Source organism: Paroedura picta, chromosome 12 (genome assembly GCF_049243985.1).
Source record: "Paroedura picta isolate Pp20150507F chromosome 12, Ppicta_v3.0, whole genome shotgun sequence".
Classification (NCBI taxonomy): domain Eukaryota; kingdom Metazoa; phylum Chordata; class Lepidosauria; order Squamata; family Gekkonidae; genus Paroedura; species Paroedura picta.
Window position 1 is genome coordinate 29,712,975 of NC_135380.1, and position 17,556 is coordinate 29,730,530.

At 48.9% G+C, this 17,556-nt stretch overlaps 1 protein-coding gene across 1 annotated transcript in view; it reads left to right on the plus strand.

The window, feature by feature from the left end:
- The first annotated feature begins 6,107 nt into the window (after window positions 1-6,107).
- ENTPD2 (ectonucleoside triphosphate diphosphohydrolase 2) overlaps window positions 6,108-17,556 on the plus strand; it is a 44,803-nt gene continuing 33,354 nt past the window's right edge. The window contains exon 1 of the mRNA XM_077305643.1: window positions 6,108-6,338. Coding sequence (XP_077161758.1) covers window positions 6,204-6,338 — 135 coding nt within the window. The 5' untranslated portion in view covers window positions 6,108-6,203. The remainder of the gene's footprint in view (window positions 6,339-17,556) is intronic.

Consider the following 17,556-nt stretch of genomic DNA (forward strand, 5'->3'; position numbering starts at 1 on the left):
ATCCAGGTGCTGCTTTGAGGCCGCCTCTGCTCACTGTGGCTCTAGAGAGGTCAGCAGAAGCAGCTATGCTGTGGGGGCTTGGTGCTTGGTGCCCTCTGCAGTGCCCCAACTGTGGGGCCCAGGGCTAGAGATGCCAGTCCCCAGGTGAGTCCTAGGGATCCCCTGGAATTATAGCTTATTGCCAGGTGACAGAGAAAGAAAACGGCTGCTCTGGAGGGGGGACTCCAAAGCATTATACTGCACTGAGATCCTTCCCCACCCCAAATCCCACCCACTCCTGGCTTCATCCCCAAAGTCTCCAGGTATTTCCCAACCCAGAGCCGGTGACCCTACCCAGGGCAGCTGTCCTGGTTCCCCCAGGGGTAAGTCCACCCCTGCCCATCCTGCGCTGTTTCCAGATTCACCAAAGAAGAGGTTTGTTTGTTCTGTTGACTGAAGGGACCTGAGAACAACATAATTGTCCTGCAGTCCGGTCTCAGCTGGGACATGTATGTCTTACTGGCTGTGCAATGTGTGGAATGGCAGGATGCGTGCACTGGGCAGCCCCTTCCTGACACACATGTGCATCGGGGATAAGAAGCTTCCATTCCCCATTTAGAAGACCTATTGATACCCTAAAGAGGGAACTGGGCCCTGACGACTGACCACTCCAGGATTGTATTCTAACAAAGCTATAACAAATTCAGGACAGTGATTTATACGGAGGGGGACAAGGAAATAGGGTGTTTCCCATCATAGACTGATGAAGTTGCTGCAGTGAAAGAGGGGGAAGAAAATTCCGCCCCAAGGAAAACAGTGTTCTGCAACCTGGATAATTATGAATGGTGGGAAGAAAACAGCCTCTGGTGATGGTAGACGCTGAAAAGAAGAGTGGGAAGCCACCTGCAGGAGAAGCACGTTCTGAAGCACTGGGGTCCAGGAGTCGCCTTCATTTCTTCCGCTGTTGTTCCAGAAGGAGTCTCATCAAACCAGGTGTGCAGTGTGGAAATGGGAGTGGCTCCTGACAGGCTGCTTTCTGTGGCTTTCGTTTATGTATGTCTATCTTTTAAACCCAGAACTGGCAAGCGGGCAAGTCTCTCCTCGCCAAGCACCACTTATCTAACACCCATTAGAAAGGGGTCTGGAAGACGTCTGTGCCCTCCATGGATCTGAAGAAGTGAGAGCCGACTCATGGAAGCTTCCGCTGGACTGTGCTCTGTCAGTCCTTAAGGTGCTGCTGGAAGAGACTAACATGGCTCCCCCCTCCCCAAAATTATTATACATATTAGCCCATGGGAGCCCTATGGATCCTCCATGAACCCAGGCAGTATAAGCAAGTAGATAAGGCCTCTGCCCCTAGGCCTGTCCTGCAGGTCTCTTGGAGGCGTCTGGCTAGTTTTTTGCCTTGATTCCCCCTCAGGGGATTCCTTTGTTCTTGTGGTGCCAAAAAGGCTCCAGACAAAACCTTCCCAGGCTCTGCCAGCTCTGCTGCAGGGCACAGTTTGCCTGAAGCCTCTTCTGTTTTTGGCACAGTGAATACACTGAGGCTCGTTGTCTTCCCTGCCCCGGCAGTCGTGCCCCGCTGGACTTTTGTCCGAGGCAAGAAGCCAACTGTGGGGCAGACTCTACAAGACGGGGGGGGGGGAGTTTTCGTCTGCCAGGGACAAATTCTTTCCGCGAAAGCCAAATCCTGTGAATCGGAGATATGTGGTTGGCAAGCTCATTATGGAAGATCAAACAAACCAAAATACCACCCCAAGATATGATGGAGAAATTGCTATAATTGGCCATTTCCTTATCCATCAACCATGAAGGACATTTTAATTTATACAATGACTGCTCTGTTCTGTTTGCCAATCAGGAAGAATTGGGTGGGCTCTTTGGTACTGTTTGGATGTGCCTCTTTTGTTCCAGCTAGTCATGCTGCAGAAAGTTCTGTGGCCTGGAGGTGAAACAAGTCCTTAACAGATTATCTGGACCGTATGAGGTTCATGCTCTATTCAGGACAGTTTCCAGTTCTGCTGTAACCAGCAGTGCCTTCTCAGTTGTAGCACCCTCAGAGAGTTCTCTATCCCAAGAGGATCAGAAGGAAACTGGAATATGCTTCCGCTGGTCTGCTCTTTTTCAGTATCCCTGTAGGTGCAGTTGGAGAGTAGGAACTTTATGATTGCTTTAAAAATGTAGCTGTTATCTGCAATAAGGAGATGCTAATATTTTACAGGGCTGTTGAGGGAAAACAAACTGAAGATGAATCCAGATAGAGTAGAAATGATACTGGCTGGACTGCACAATGCTTTAAACAGGATTGTTCTTCCTACCATGGAAGAACTAAGATTAAAAACTTAAGAGTTTTTGATGTAAAAAAAAAAGCTTCCATGATAAGGGGGAGAGAGAGAGAGAAATCTAGTTAGAAAGCTGGTTCCCTACCTACACATGTCTGATCTGGCTATGCTGATCCATGCTTCACTCACATCAAGGCTACATTACTGTAGCACACACTACAGGGGGAAGAAGAACAGTTGGTCCTTATATGTCGCTTTTCTCTACCCAAAGGAGTCTCAAAGCGGCTTACAATCACATTCCCTTCCTTTCCCCACCACAGACACCCTGTGAGGGAGGTGAGGCTGAGAGAGCCCAGAGATTCCTGCTCAGTTAGAACAGTTTTATCAGTGCTGTGGTGAGCCCAAGTCACCCAGCTGGCTGCATGTGGGGGAGCGCGAAATCAAACCCAGCTTGCCAGATTAGAAGTTGGTGCTCCTAACCACGACACCAAGCTGGCTGCCCTTGCAGATTATCGGGAAGCTACAATTGGTGTTGCTTTAATGTTTGTTTTATTAAATAGTTTTGTATTATTTTTACTCTCTTGTTACCCACCTTGCTCCAGGGATGCCTCGTAGTAAGGCAGGTGTATAAATATTCTTTAAATATTCTTTAAAATTCTTTAAAAAGCATTCTTGAATCCTGAAAATGCTAGGCATTATGAACATTTCCTCTCTGGTGTAAATCTTCTTGGCTGTCCTATCCCATCTGGGTGGAAAACATGTTTTCAAGGCATTCTGGAAACTCTATCCTGGCTCTATGGAAAGCGAAGGGAGAATCTTTCAATGGGGAAAGAATAGGAAGCCAGCTGCATTGGAGCCTGCCAGGGGAGTGACCCAGGCTGGACAGTAACTTTTCTCCAGAGATGCTCTGTTCATGCAGGGAATGTTAGATATTGGGAAGCCTGTGCTTGTATGTAATTATTGCACTGGTTTATTTCCCTTCCCTGCCTCTTCTTCCAAGAATCTTAATGCACTATAATTGCGGCCAGTGTAGTGTCATGGTTAGAGTGTATAGCACAGGGGTAGTCAAATTGCGGCCCTCCAGATGTCCATGGACTACAATTCCCATGAGCCCCTGCCAGCATTTGCTGGCAGGGACTCATGGGAATTGTAGTCCATGGACATTTGGAGGGCCGCAGTTTGACTACCCTTGGATACCACATTGGTCAGACTACACCTGGAGTCCCGGGTGCAGTTCTGGAGGGCTCACTTCAAAAAGGACGTGGACATAATGGAGAGGGTGCAGAGGAGAGCGATGAGGATGATCCAGGCCCTAAGGACCAAGCACTCAGAGAAGAGGAGGCTGAGAGGAGACAGGATTGCTCTCTTTTAAGTATTTGGAAGGTTATCACCTGGAGGGCAGGGAGCAGTTCCTGTTGGCAGAAGAGGACAGGACAGGCAGTAATGGCTCAAAACTATGTGTAGAATGGTTAGGTATCAAGGGAAAAATATTCACAGTCAGATTAGTTCAGCAGTGGAATCAGCTGCCTAAGGAGGTGGTGAGCTGCCCCTCACTGGCAATCTTCAAGCAGCTGCTGGACAGATACTTATCTTGGATGCTGTTAGGCTGATCCTGCATTGAGCAGGGTTGGACCAGATGGCCTGTATGGCCTCTTCCAACTTGACCGATTCTATGACTTGGAGACCTAGGTTCAAATCCCTGTTCTGCCATGGAAACTTGCTAGGCAGCCTTCTCAGCTAACCCACCTCACAGGATTGTTGTGTGGGCAAATGGAGGAGGGAAGACACATGCACCCTGCTCTGAGATCCTTGGGAGGATAGGCATGCAAAAAATGTCCTAAATGAATGTTCACAACACAAGGTCCCTTCGGGGTAGGTTAATCTGAGCTAACATGACTATCCCAGTAAGCTTTAAGGCTGAGTGGTGATGTGAAGGCAGGTCTTTAGCTCCAGTATGGCCTTTCATGGTTAAAATTTCACTCCAGGAGGCCCAGATGAGGCTGGTCCCAGGTCATTCATGTGCAGGACCAAGAACCTGCATCTCCCTGATCTGTCCCACACTCTATCTATGGAGGGCAGATGGGGAAGCTCGAAAGGCCCAGAAGCCACCAAACTCAGCACCCCCTGCAGCAGTGCCACCACCTCTGCTCAGAGCCAGCCAGCAGCACCAACAATCCAATCCATGTGGTTCACCCATGACCACTTCCTGCCCCAGACTGAGAAGTAGGAGCTGGCGAGGTGACATCAGTAACTTCTACTGCGGAAGGATCTGAACCACGCCACCCTTGCAGGGCTGCCCGAACTGCCGGGGTCTGGCTCTGCTTGCTCCTGCCCGCAGTGGCCCTCCAGGGCAGGGCCCCACCAGGACAGTCCCCCCCTGCCCATTGGCCAGGTGGGTTTGTTGCCAGTTTTCCCTGCTGTTTAGTTGTTACTGCCCTTTAGACATTCAATTGAGCTCTCTTGACTCATGAAGAGTCGGTGTATGGCTCAGCACCAGGGCCCCTGTTCTGCATGCAGAAAGTCCCTGGATCAATCCCTTGGCATCTCCAGGTAAAAGGATCAGGCAGGGGGTCATACGAAAGACCCGAACCTGAAACCTTGGAGAGCCGCTGCCAGTCAGAGGAGATGGTTGGGGTCTCGAAGAGGCTGTCCCAGTGGAAGGCAGCGTCTTGGCAGGAGCCCTCCTCAATCCCAGTTTTAGGAGAAGGGCAGGGGCAGTGTTTTTAAAAAGAGAGCCGTTGAATGAATAACCATGCCTGCAGATTATTTTTACCATTCGTGGAAAAGGACCCTTGCCTTTTGCATTCTTGAAGCAAGAGTTACTTCCTGCGTCCCACTTTTTGACGCAGCCACAGACCCTCCATCCGAAGACAGGGAGGGATGGCTCCAAAACACAAGGGGCAAGCGAGGAAGGAATGGATGTTGCCGTTTCAAAGCCAAAAGATTATTTTTTAATCATCTTGAAAGACAGGGTTCTTCGGAGCGTTGCTGAGTCTTTGTTTGGAGAGCTTTGAAGGCTCTGCTTTTGCTGTTAGGTTTATTGTTTTATTCTTGGCACCGGTGACTCCTGTGAGTGGTGCTTGCTGTACAATGATCCTTTCTGCCAGAAACACCCTCGAGGGCCTCAGGCGTCTCCATGGCATGGTTTTTGTTCTCAAGGAAGAAAGACAGAAGGAACTCACCTCAAGCCAATGGGATTTATATGGGGGGGGGGGAATGCTGATGTTTATGTGCAAAGCAGCTGCCGTGAGGCAGAGTGGCAGATCGAGAAGCAGTCCAGAGTTCGAATGGTGCCTCTGCTAGGAATTCATCAGAGAGCCAAACCAAGCCAAGGACTCCCAGCCTCCCCAGCGTTCCTCTAGCACAAGCAGTATATAGACAAGCAGCCTACCTGTCCGGGTTGTTTTGAGCATTACTGAGATGGTGAATGTTACAAAGCACTCTAAGCATGCCTGAGGTTTGGGTGTCCTGATTGCACTGTTGTGTTTCACGGTGTCTCCCCTTTGAGACCCACCGCAGGTGTGCCGGCTGAAACAGCCAGGATGCTCCAACAAGCAATGAAAGCAAAACCTTCCAAAGACCAGAGACCTTTTAAAAAAGCACCAGAGGCATAGGGTCCAAAGCCGAGGCCTGCTCCCTGTTTCACACAGTGGTCACCCAGGGGTGCCAGGACAACAGCCTGCTACTCAGCGCTAGACTGCCTCTGCGCAAGGAGGCTCTGCTTCGCTCTTGTGGCAGGCTGTGTTTGCGGGCAAGAGATCCGCTGGCTCTCATTCTCTACCGGCTCAGCCCACGGGAGGAGCTCACCTGCCGCCTCCCCAGCGGGACCAGCCCCGCCCCGCCGGGCCCGGAGGCGGAGCAGCGCTAGCGCGGCGCTTCTCTGCACCGCAGCTCAGCTCAGCCGGCGCTCGGCGTGGCAGAACCCGCAGCAGCAGGAGCAGCATGGCCGGGGGTGGTGGCGGCGGCGTTGGCAGGAAGGTGGCGGCCGTGCTGGGCGCCGTCTGCTTGGCTGCCGTGGCGGGGCTGCTGCTTCTCTGCGTGCCGGCCCGCGACCTGCGCCAGGAGGCCGCCTTCAAGGTAAGCCGGCGCGCCTCTCCAGCGCCCCACGGCGGCGGGGCAGGACGCTCTGCGCGCCCCTCGCCCCACGGCGCCCGCCCGAGTTTCGCTGCTCGGACTTCTCCGCCGCCGCCCCCTCCCGGCTTCAGCCCCGAAACGTCTTTGCCCTGCCTGATTTCCTGGGAAGACGCGAGGGAGGCGTGCGACGGAGCCTGAGCACAGTGCAGAAATGCGCCCTCTCCCACCCACCCCGACGGGTACGACCCACGTCCTCCGTTCTCTTTCCAGCGCTAGGCAGCCAAGTATCCCTCGGCAGTCCCCAAACTAGGGATAAGGGCAATGACTTTCTTTGGGGGTCCTCGGTATCCCTCTGCATTTCTCTGACCTTCTCCCCATCCCCACCCCCCCCCCAGTGTCTCAGGGCATAAACCCGCGTTCCCGCATGTACGCCTCCACCTGGGGGTGGGACGTGGCTGGTTGGCTAGAGGAGCTGATGTTTCGGTGCCCTTGAGGCCGGCACCTATGGTTGGGGATGGGACAAACTATTTGCTCAGACATTAATGGAACACTGATCTCCCACCTTTGGTCTTTGGGGTCCAGCTGCCGCCTCCTTTTGTGAACTCATCATTGGAGGGAGCTGGGGCTGAGCCCGGAGAAAATCCACCAGGCTTTGGAATGCAGGGTTGCACCCTTTGCTCCCCCCTCCCCCCCCCAAGTTTTGTGCTTGCAGGAAAGCAGTGGGGGATGACAGGGAGTGCTGACCCCCCCCCAAAAAAAAATCCTAAAAACACTGCTGAGAAAGAGGCAGGTTTGGTCTAGGGCAGGGGTAGTCAACCTGTGGTCCTCCAGATGTCCATGGACTACAATTCCCATGAGCCCCTGCCAATGCTGGCAGGGGCTCATGGGAATTGTAGTCCATGGACATCTGGAGGACCACAGGTTGACTACCCCTGGTATAGGGTGTTGAGGTGGCGGGATAGATGGCTTCCTTGCTGGTGAGCAATCATGAAGAAAGGGGATGCGATGGAATTGTCGAAGTGGGGAGGATGCTTTCATTTTGTGTCATCTGCTGGAGTTTTGCTGGGGGGGGGAGGCTTCCAGGCTCCCCCTGGCATGTTGTCTGTCACAGTAGGGGACATAGAATGGGACTAGTATTTCAAAAGTTGGTTATGGGTATCCTGAGGAGTTGAAGGTGGGGAGGATGCTTCCCAAAAGCGGACCACTGCATCAGCCCCTCTGGCCTTGGGGCATTCCCTCCCAGAGCCATTGTGCAAGAAACCCACATTCCAAGGAGAGGGGAGAGGCACTGGCTGCCTGATGCAGAGGGAATTCCGTGGGAGGGAGACCCAGCTCTTCAGTCCCTGATGCCCCCACTTCCCCCCATCCCTGGCAGGGCAGGTGGATGCCTGTTCGATATCTGGCCCTGAGACATTTCCTTTAATAGGTGTCCACCAGACTTGGGTGTCCAAGTTAATTATTTGGACATTCAGTTATTCTTAAAATGAAAAAAAAAGTCTATACATTTAGAGGAAACACGTATTATTTTATTTGCTACCGCATGCCAAGAATTCATACACTTTGACAGGTCATGCAAATTTATCTTTCTCGTATGTTGAAGATGATTCAACATGCAGATCCTGCAGATCAATTCAAGCAGCCCATGTTGGTCTGAAGCAACAGAGCAAAGTTTGAGTCCAGTGGCATCTTTAGGACCAACACAGCTTAATTCTGAGTTTAAGCTTTTGAAAGCTTGGAGCCAGAATTAAACTTTGTTTGTCTTAAAGGGGCCACTGGACTCAGACTTTGATCTTGCATCACTGTTGTAAGGTGGGCTGTGGATGCAGTTCAAAACAAAGGAGAAATCCAAAGATTTCTCACCTGGGGAATGGGAATTGTTCAGTCAGCATAAGTGAAATAATTGGAGGCAGGCGCTTTCAAAACCATCTGGTCCAGACTGACTTAATACAAACCACAGGCTGAGCAGTTTCCCACCCTGTTTTCAATTCTACTTTTCAGTTGTACTGTAGGACAAATAGTAATTAGCAAACCTCAGACCAAAGCTGAAATCCAGTCGTCCCTTGAAGAACAACCAAGTTTTATTCAAGATATTATAAGTTTTGTGGGTCATAAACTGGCTCAGGACTGTCTGTTGAAGTATCTCAGCCTCATGCAATAGGTGGAGGTGGGGACACCAGAGGCATTCAGTCTGAATAGCTCAGATAAGAGAGAAGATATTCCAGCAGTCAGCCCGCTCCCCTCCCCTTCATGGGAAAACAATGCCTTGAAGTTTGAACTTGGATTTTGCCTCCGGTGCAGATCTTTCTCCCCTGCAATTCCTCCACTTCAGAGGGATGCAAAATCCAGGCTGGGAGTTTGCCACAGACACAGAACTCTTCTTTGCATATCAAGGTTCAAAACAAAAGGGGTGGGGGCAGGAAAGATAACATTGGTTATTTACTCAGTGAAGATTAAGATGTGAGTTACTTAAAGGACCCAGTAAGAACCCAAAGGGGTCATAAATCTAATGAATAAATAAAGATGCTGCTTGCATGTAAGAATCCTGCAGCATAGCCTTGTTCCCTGAATCTGGGAATTAGCAAAAAAAGATAGAAAGCAACCTGATAACAAGGTGGTTTTTGTCTGTCTCTTACCCTGCTGCCAGGTCTGAAGGAGGAGTAAATTAATTTAGAAAACATGCAAAGAGAATGAGAAGATGGCGTTCCTAGTGGCAAAAGGGCTTCCTCTGGAAGAACATTTTCTTTCTCATTACTGTGCACTTGCTGATCAGATATTTCTGCCTTTCTTTTGCTGCCAAGTTTCCCCCCCCCCTTTGATGCAGTTTAGGCTAGAGGTGACCTTCCTGCCAAAAAAAGGGATGGTGGCAAAGGGAAGCCCAATGGGGATGACAAGGTCTATCCTGCATTTCCTCCAAATCCTTCCAACACAGCCTGCCACAAGATTATGACCAAATCCTCCCCGTTTCCCTGTTCTTTTCTCAAGGTTATTTTATTTGGCTTCTCTCCAGAAAGGCAGGGAAGATTTAATCTGTATTAGAGAAGCACACTGAAGTAGTAACAACCACTGTTATGTATGTGGACAATCACACAACATGCACATGAGGGCTTGAAGGAGCCCCAATCATAACGGAACTCAACTATCATCTTGGACCAATCCAAGGGCCCGGTTAAGGGCCAATCAGGCTTCCCTGTTCAAGGCCAATCAAAGCTTTTGGAGGGCTGCCTGAAATGTAGTTAAGTTGCCTGTTTTCCCCTGTTTTTCCCTGTTGGGTGTTTGGAGTAGGAGTTGCTAATAAAGACCTGTTGAGGAACTTGCCGAATCAACAGAAAAGCACTGAATACGGCAAATCAGGGACAGCCGTTGCCATTCAGCTTGGCCAGCCCCTTTCGTCTTCCTTCATAAGGTCTTGCTGTTTTTGTTGCATTCATGTTTTAGCTGAGGCTTTCATTCTTGTGAGCTGCCCTGAGCCGCCTTTAGGTGGGGAGGGCGGGGTGAAAATAAAGTAAATAAATACATATGAGTCTTGTGGTATTTGGGAGACAAACACACTCGCACACCTGTGTAGGGTGGCTGGTTTTGGGTCTGGTTTCAGGTTGTCAGCCTCCAGGGGGTGGCTGGAGGTCCACTATTAAAACTGATCTCCAGGTGACAGATCCATTCCCCTGGAGAAAATTGCTGGTTTGGAAACTGGACTCTACAACATCATACCCCCACTGAAGCCCCTCGCCTTCTTAAACCCTGCCCTCCTCAGGCTGTACTCCCAGACCTAAGAAGATGGTAGCACTGGAAAGGGTTTAGAAGAGGGCCAACAGAATGATCAAGGGCTTGGAATTTTCTTTACAAAGGAAGAAGGTGGGGAAGGGCTAAGCTACAGGGTTTGGGGCTCTTTGGTGTGGAGATGATTTGCAGAGGTAGTCAAACTGCAGCCCTCCAGATGTCCATGGACTACAATTCCCATGAGCCCCTGCCAGCGAATGCTGGCAGGGGGCTCCTGGGAATTGTAGTCCATGGACATCTGGAGGGCCGCAGTTTGACTACCCCTGACTTAGAGGGATAGTGCATGACGGGCTACCTCCTCCTGTACTGAAGAAGAGCTGTTTATTTGTACCCTGCATTTCACTACCCGAAGGAGTCTCAAAGCGGCTTACGATCACCTTACCTTCCTCTCCTTACAGCAGACACCTTCTGAGGCAGGTGGGGCTTAGAGAGCTCTGAGAGGCCTGTGGTAGGTGGGGCTGAGAGATCTGAGGCAACTGTGACTAGCCCAAGGTCACCCAGCTGGCTGCATGTGGAAGAGTGGGGAATTGAACCCGGTTCTCCAGATTACAAGCTACCCCTCTTCACCACTACACCGAGCTGGCTACAGGTCAGTGGGTATATCACAGAGACCCTGACCTTGGGCCCTTGCCTGCAGAGGAGAAGAGGCTGATTCCAGAGAGAGAATGTTATGGAAGGCACCTTGTCTGTGGAGGCCTTCTCCTTGTTCCTTGCTTGTTTCCTTTCTGGTTCTCATTAAGGTTCCAAGAAAAAAACACGTTTGCTCAGCACAGGCAATTAATTAGTGGGGTTATCTTTTGAAAGTATTCTTATATGTTTTTAGCTCGAGGAGCATGTTGTGACAATTATTCTATGTTGTTAAATATCTTGTTTGTTTATTTTTGCTAGGGCTGTTTGTTTTTTAATTACTGTTGAATGTTTCGTATTTTATTATTTCATGTTTATGTTGTCAGTTACCTTAAGAAGGCTTTTGGGAGAGGTGATGTATTTCAAATGATTAAATATCTTGGGGCGTAATAAAAGTATTTGTGGGTTGAAGAAAGTGGCTAGAGGGAAGTTGCTCTTCCCATAATATCGGAACTGTATGCAATGAAGGCGAGGGGCAGTAGATGTACGACAGACTAAATACTTCTTCCCACACAGTATAATTAATTTGTGAAATGACTCAATGGTCGTCACTGGCACAGGTCGTGACAGGTCCAGAAGAATTCATGGGAAGATTTCATCTGTCAGTGGCTACTGGCCATGAGGGCTAAATGGAACTTCCATGTTCAGAGGCAGCGTACATCTATCCCAGGCAAATCAGTAAAAACTGTAATCAAAGATAGAATTGTTCAGCACATAGAGGGAAAATCAACATGGCTTCTGCAAAGAGAAATTCTGCCTCACCAATCGTTAGTTCTCTGAGAAAGTGAACAAACATGTAGATCAGCCGTTCTCAACTTTTTTACCATTGAGAAAGCCCTGAAACATTCTTCAGGCTTTGAGGAAGCCCAGAAGTGTAACAATCGTGCACAAAATGGTAGGAAAGCATGGCTTTGTGTGACCACCTGGGGCACCTCCCCTTCCTACCCCCTCCAGGCCCATCATTGGCCATTTCGAGTGGGGGGGGCAGGTTGACATGACCATATGTGGTCATATCACCCAGTAAACCTTTAACAAATGAATATATATATCAAGAAACCCCAGGGTTTCATTAAAACCCTGGTTGAGGGAGCCTGATGTAGATCCAGAAGACATCATGTGCCTGGATTTTCAAAAGGTATTGGACAAGGCACCTCACCAGACTCCTGGGTAAATTTAGCAGTCATGGGATAAGATGACAGCTTCCCACATGGATTAAAAACTGGTTAAATGACAGGAAACAAATAGTAGGGATTAATGGGCAATTCTCACAATGGAGGGAAGCAAGCAGGAGGCCCCCACAAGAATTGGTCTTGGGCTGGGACTATTCCATTTATTCATCCACGATCTGGAACTGGGGGTGAGTAGTGTATGGGGCCAAGCTCGCAGATGACACCAAATTACTCAGGATGGTGAAAACCAAACCTGACACTGAATAGCTCTAAGGGACCTTCACAAATTGGGCAAGTGGGTGACAAGGAGCCAAATGAAGTTCATTGTTGGTAAGTAGACAAAAATTCCAACTTCGGGGATAGGCTAATGGAGTCTGAACTGCTGAAACTGAGAGGAAAAAGATCTTGGGATCATAGAGGATAGCTTAATCGATGGTTTCCAGCCATGGTGACTGAGGACAACCTCCACATTCAGAGGCATTTCCTCTCTGAATCCTAGAGTCAGGAGGCAACTTCAGGGGAAGGCCTTGGCCTCTGTGCCCTGTTGTTGGCCACCCAGTGGGACTGGCTGGTCACGGTGTAAGAGAGGATACTAGACTAGATGGACTTTTGGTTTGATCCAGCAGGGCTCTTCTTATGTTCTTATGGTAGTCACTGGTGATCATCAATAGAGGGGGATTTGGCTTTCATGCTTTTCTTGAAGGTTCCTTGGAACGTATCTGGTTGGCCATTGTGGGATGCAACATGTGAGGATAGATGGACCTTTAGGCTGATCCTTCAGGATTTTTCAGTTCTTCCCAACAGAGATATTACTGCAGAAATGCCTCGGTAAAAGAAGAAGTGTTGTCAGGATTTGATATCATCGCAGCTGGGCTGTTCTCACTTTCTCTCTCACTAACTATTGGAGTCAAAAGGCCATGAGATGCAAGAAGTTTCTGCTGGAAGCTCCAGCGTAGGCAGGATGGTCCTCCTTTGGCTTCTGGATCCCCTTGCACTGCTGCAGCTTCCTCTTCCATCAAGGCCACTTCCCTTTTTGAACATATGACTTTGCTATAACCCCACAGCATCATTTAGGGCTGCCACCCTCCAGGTAGCCCCTGGAAATCTGCTATTACTGTTGACTGCCAGATGGCCATGCTTGTTCCCCTGGAGCAGGAGGCAACTTGAGGGGTGGACTGTACCCCTGCTGAGGTCCCTCTGGAGGTGCTTAATGGTGTCAGTCCACATTGTCTCCTCTCACCTGCTGGAGCTGCCCAGGACCTCATCCAGGAAAGGACCTTTCGCTGGCCAAGGGCTTGAGACCTTCTGCATGCCAAGCAGGTGTTCCACCATTGGGCCAAAGCCCTTTTGAGGCAGGGTGATATCTGCTGTGCTTTGTGCAAGCAAATATTTGCATTGGTCTTCTCAGGTGAGGACCTGCAGTCAGAAGGCAGGCCACTAGAGAAGTTCAACAAATGTTGGCAGGGGCTCATGGGAATTGTAGTCCATGAACATCTGGAGGACCACAGGTTGACTATCCCTGCCTTAAGTCACCGTGATATAAGCCCTTGCTAAGTTCTCTGCCATTGCTCTCTCCTCCCCACTGCACATAAACCCTGCTTGAGGAACTGTGGGATTTCTAGGCCTGACACTTTCATGGTGGAGGAACTGTCTACCAAGAACTCCTCACTACAGTTCTGAAAGGGAACCTCCATGTTCAGGTGCAGTCTGCTGAGCTGTGGGTGCTGGGTACAAAATACCAGTTCTTCTTTTAAAGTAGGCAACCAAGACAAGGCTGACAGACTCTGTGAACCAAGCCCTGTTAGTCTGTAGCAGTAGAAAAGAATGCAAGAGTCCAGTAGCACCTTAAAGACAATGGCATTTGCAGCAGGAAAGGAGCTTTAATGAGTCACCCGCTCACTTCTTCCGATAACCCAAGAAGTGAGCAGTGACTCACAAAGCTTAGTCTTTAAGTCTTGCTCTTCTGTGTTCGAATTCTGCCATTAGCTATGAAAGCCTTAGTGGGTGGCTTTCAGCAAATGGATATCCTTCAGCCTTTGGCTGTCTTTTCATAAAGTAATTGTAAAGAAAGGTGAGATCATGAATGGCTGAAAAGAGTCTTTTAGCATTTTAAAGAAGCTGAGGCCTGTGAAAGCTTTCTGGCCCCATCAATCAGAGAGTCTTTAAAGGTCCATCAGGCTCCTTCCTGGTCTTGCCGTGGGTGAGACACACCTCTGTGAACCTTCTTGGATGCTTAGGTGCAATAGGAAGGCTGCAAGCAAACTTTAAGAGCACCCCCTCCCACCAGCTAAATTTCTGCTCTGAAGGGTGCTCACAGTACTGGTTGCTAGGAGCTTTTGAGGGGGTGTTGTCTCCTTTAATTACTCATAGAGGGAAGTGCTTTTTTACACAATGAGTAATTAAGCTGCAGAATTCACTGCCAGAGGAGGTAGTCAGGGCTGCTGGCATAGATGGCTTTAAAAGGGGATTAGATAATTTTCTGGAGGGAAAACAGTGGCTGTTAATCATGATGAGTGACCAAAGAGAACCTCCAGAGGCAACAGATCTTTGAATACCATTGTTAGGGGAAAGGACTTGGCCTCTGTGCCCTATAAATTGGCCTTCCATGTTGACCTTTTTATGAAACAGGATGTTGGACTACATGGACCACTGGTCTGATCCAGCAGGGCTCTTTTTTGTCTTTTTACTGGTCCTTTCCTTGCTGAGAATCACGACTTCTCTGCCAGCATTTACTGAAATCTCAGCAGCAAATGGTGGGGTGGAAGCCATTGATCACTGGCATAGACAGTTTTATTTAGCCTATGTTTTTGTGAACTATTTGAGGGGACTGATTGGCTGTTTTAGCAAAGAATTATCCTATGGCTATATTTGGATGTTGTGACACAGTTTACTAATTTAACAGGATTAACTTTTGCTTATATATTCCCACTGCCATGATGGTCAGCTCATAGTCTGAGGAAGAGTGCTTGCACTCGAAAGCTCAGGCCTTAAATAAATCTTTGTTGGTCTTAAAGGTGCCACTGGACTCTAATTTCGTTTTGTTGAAATCTCCCTGGTCCCTCAAGGGTGCCCAATGCAGTTGAAATGTAATAATTTTAAAACCCTCTTTGGATGCTGCCTTCTGTGTCTCTTGGGCACAACCTGGCCAAGTTTGGAAGTGCTGGTTTGCCACTGCAAGGAGAGAAAGATGCTTAAAAGTTTTGGAGAAATCGTGCTCCTTTCCAATGAAGTCTACTGGGCAGGCTGGCATGAGTTCTCTGTATTGAATAGTGGGCTCAATAAGGCACAGAGTCACTCCTGCGTAGGGTAGATTGCCTCAGGTGGGGAAAACCTGGAGATCTGGAGGTTGGAACCTAAGGAGGGTGGGGGTTGATAAGGGGAGAGACTTCGCTGGAGTACAAAGCCTTGGCCCTTTTCTCCAAGTGAACTGATCTGACTCCTGGAGATATTGTAATCCCAGGATACCTCCAACCACCCCCTGGAAGTTGGCAACGTCAGTGAAGGGGAGGGTAAAGCACCCCTCTTTGTAGGGGAAGGCCTCCCTTTCAGTCCCTAGCTATAGCATCTTGAATACCAGATGTTCAGAAAAGCATGGATCCTGGAGTACCACCTCCGATCAAAGTCCTGAGCTAAACAGGCCTGCTGGTCAGAGCATGTCGTTTCAGTAAGGTCGATGAGCTTTGGTTGTCTGTGTACCCCTGCTAAGAACCCGCTCCCAAATGTATTTGCTTTAGAAAGTTGGGACATTTAGATTAGTGGGACCTGATTTCAAACAGAACTGCAGGTGAGTGCTGTTCTGAATTGCTTGGAAGAATATCCTTTGTCACAGCATGGAAAGTTGAAATTGCTTGTAGTGATGATTTTCCTGAAGTGGTTTCCAAATGGGTTAGAGCCAGTAAAACTGCATCCAAACTAAGCTGCAGCACCCAGTGATGGTCCGGGAAACAGCGCATCACCTCTTGCAGCAATAAACCATCCATCAGTTAATGCAAGAGAAAAAATCTACAACATTAATGCAAGAGGGAGGGTTTTTTTTTAAGGAAATGGCTTAAAGTAAATGCTGAAACAAAGAGACCCCAAAATACAATCTCCATGCATTATTCACTGACTTGAGGCACAACGGGCACTAGGATGCACACCTGCACTGTGACCTTCCTGGGGGCTGTCTACATGGCAAAAGCTCCTGCCCTCCCCTGGGCTCTTCAAGCCCCACCTTCAAACCTCAAGGATCATTCCTGACCCAAGGGCCACCAACCTCTATGTGCAGCCTGGAAATCTCCTGGAATTGGAGGTCATTTGCAGACTATAGAGATCAGCTCCCCAGGGGAAAATGGCTGTTTTGGAGGGAGGACTCTGCAATGTCAACTAATCTCAAGGCTCCTGGAGATGAAAGGGCTTGCTTTGGGGGAGGGGTGGAACTGTGGCACTGTGCCCCAGAAGGATTGCAGGATGCCAATCTCCAGTTGGGACCTCAGGATATGCTGGGATTGCAGGTCATTTCCAAGTAACAGAAATGTCCCCTTAGAGAAAAGCGCTACTTGTGAGGGGGGACTCTCTGGCTTTGGATCCCATGGAGGTGCAGGGATGCCAAGCTTCAGGAGGGAAACAAAGAGAAATGCTGTGTGGCAGTAAATGCTAGTAACACTAAACATCAAGTAATTCATAAACTTGTCAGTTACTTCCTTCAACAATATTTAATTGATAGCAAAATTTGCTTGAAGAACTGAAACCCTGTCAGTCCGTACATTCCTCACTTCAGTTCAATATCGAAGTATTGTGTGTTACAATCAAACATGAAAACTTTGTCAGCAAAGAACTTACAGAGGGTTTCTCAATTACTGCCTGTTATGTCAGCTTTTCTCAACTTGTTTTACCATTGAGAAACCCCTGAAACACTCTTCAGGCTTTGAGAAACCCCAGAAGTGGGAACTCCAGGTCCCAGCTGGAGGCTGGCATCCTGCCACCTAGAAACCCCCCCCCCTGGAATGAAAGCTCCTTTCCAGACTGCAGAGATCAGTTCCCCAGGAGAAAAGAGCTGCTTGGGATGGGGATGGGTGTCTATGTGCCCCCCCTCTACACAGACACAGAGAAAACAGAAGTTAAAAGCATTCCTTCCTTCTCAAATAGCAATCTTATTAATCACACAAACACTGCTTCATGTAGGAAATATCTGAGGGTCTCCCTCCTTGGATTGCTCTGAGAAGCCATTAGCCAGAAGGTCCAAATTTAAAGGAAAATCATCCCCTAATAGTCAACAAGCAAGTTACACCTGCCTCCTGCAACAGCTTCTTCTGCCTGTTCTCTAGCTACATCTCTTTAAGGCAATGGCAATTTGTACAGCTTGGTGTAGTGATTAAGAGAAGTGGCTTCTAATGTAGCAAGCTGGGTTTGATTTTCTGCTTCTCCACACACAGGGTGACCTTGGGTTAGTCACAGTCTTATTAGAAAATGTTCTCAGAGCTCTCTCAGTCTCACCTACCTCACAAGGCATTTGTTGTAGAGAGAAGAAGGCAGGGCAATGAAAAGCAGGGTATGAAAGCCAACTCTTCTACTGGGAAACAGTGTCTCCCCCCTCCACATGTCCCCATGGCCTCATATTGCTTCTTTGTCCTATCTACAGTTTCCCCATCTTCCACACCATTGGTCTC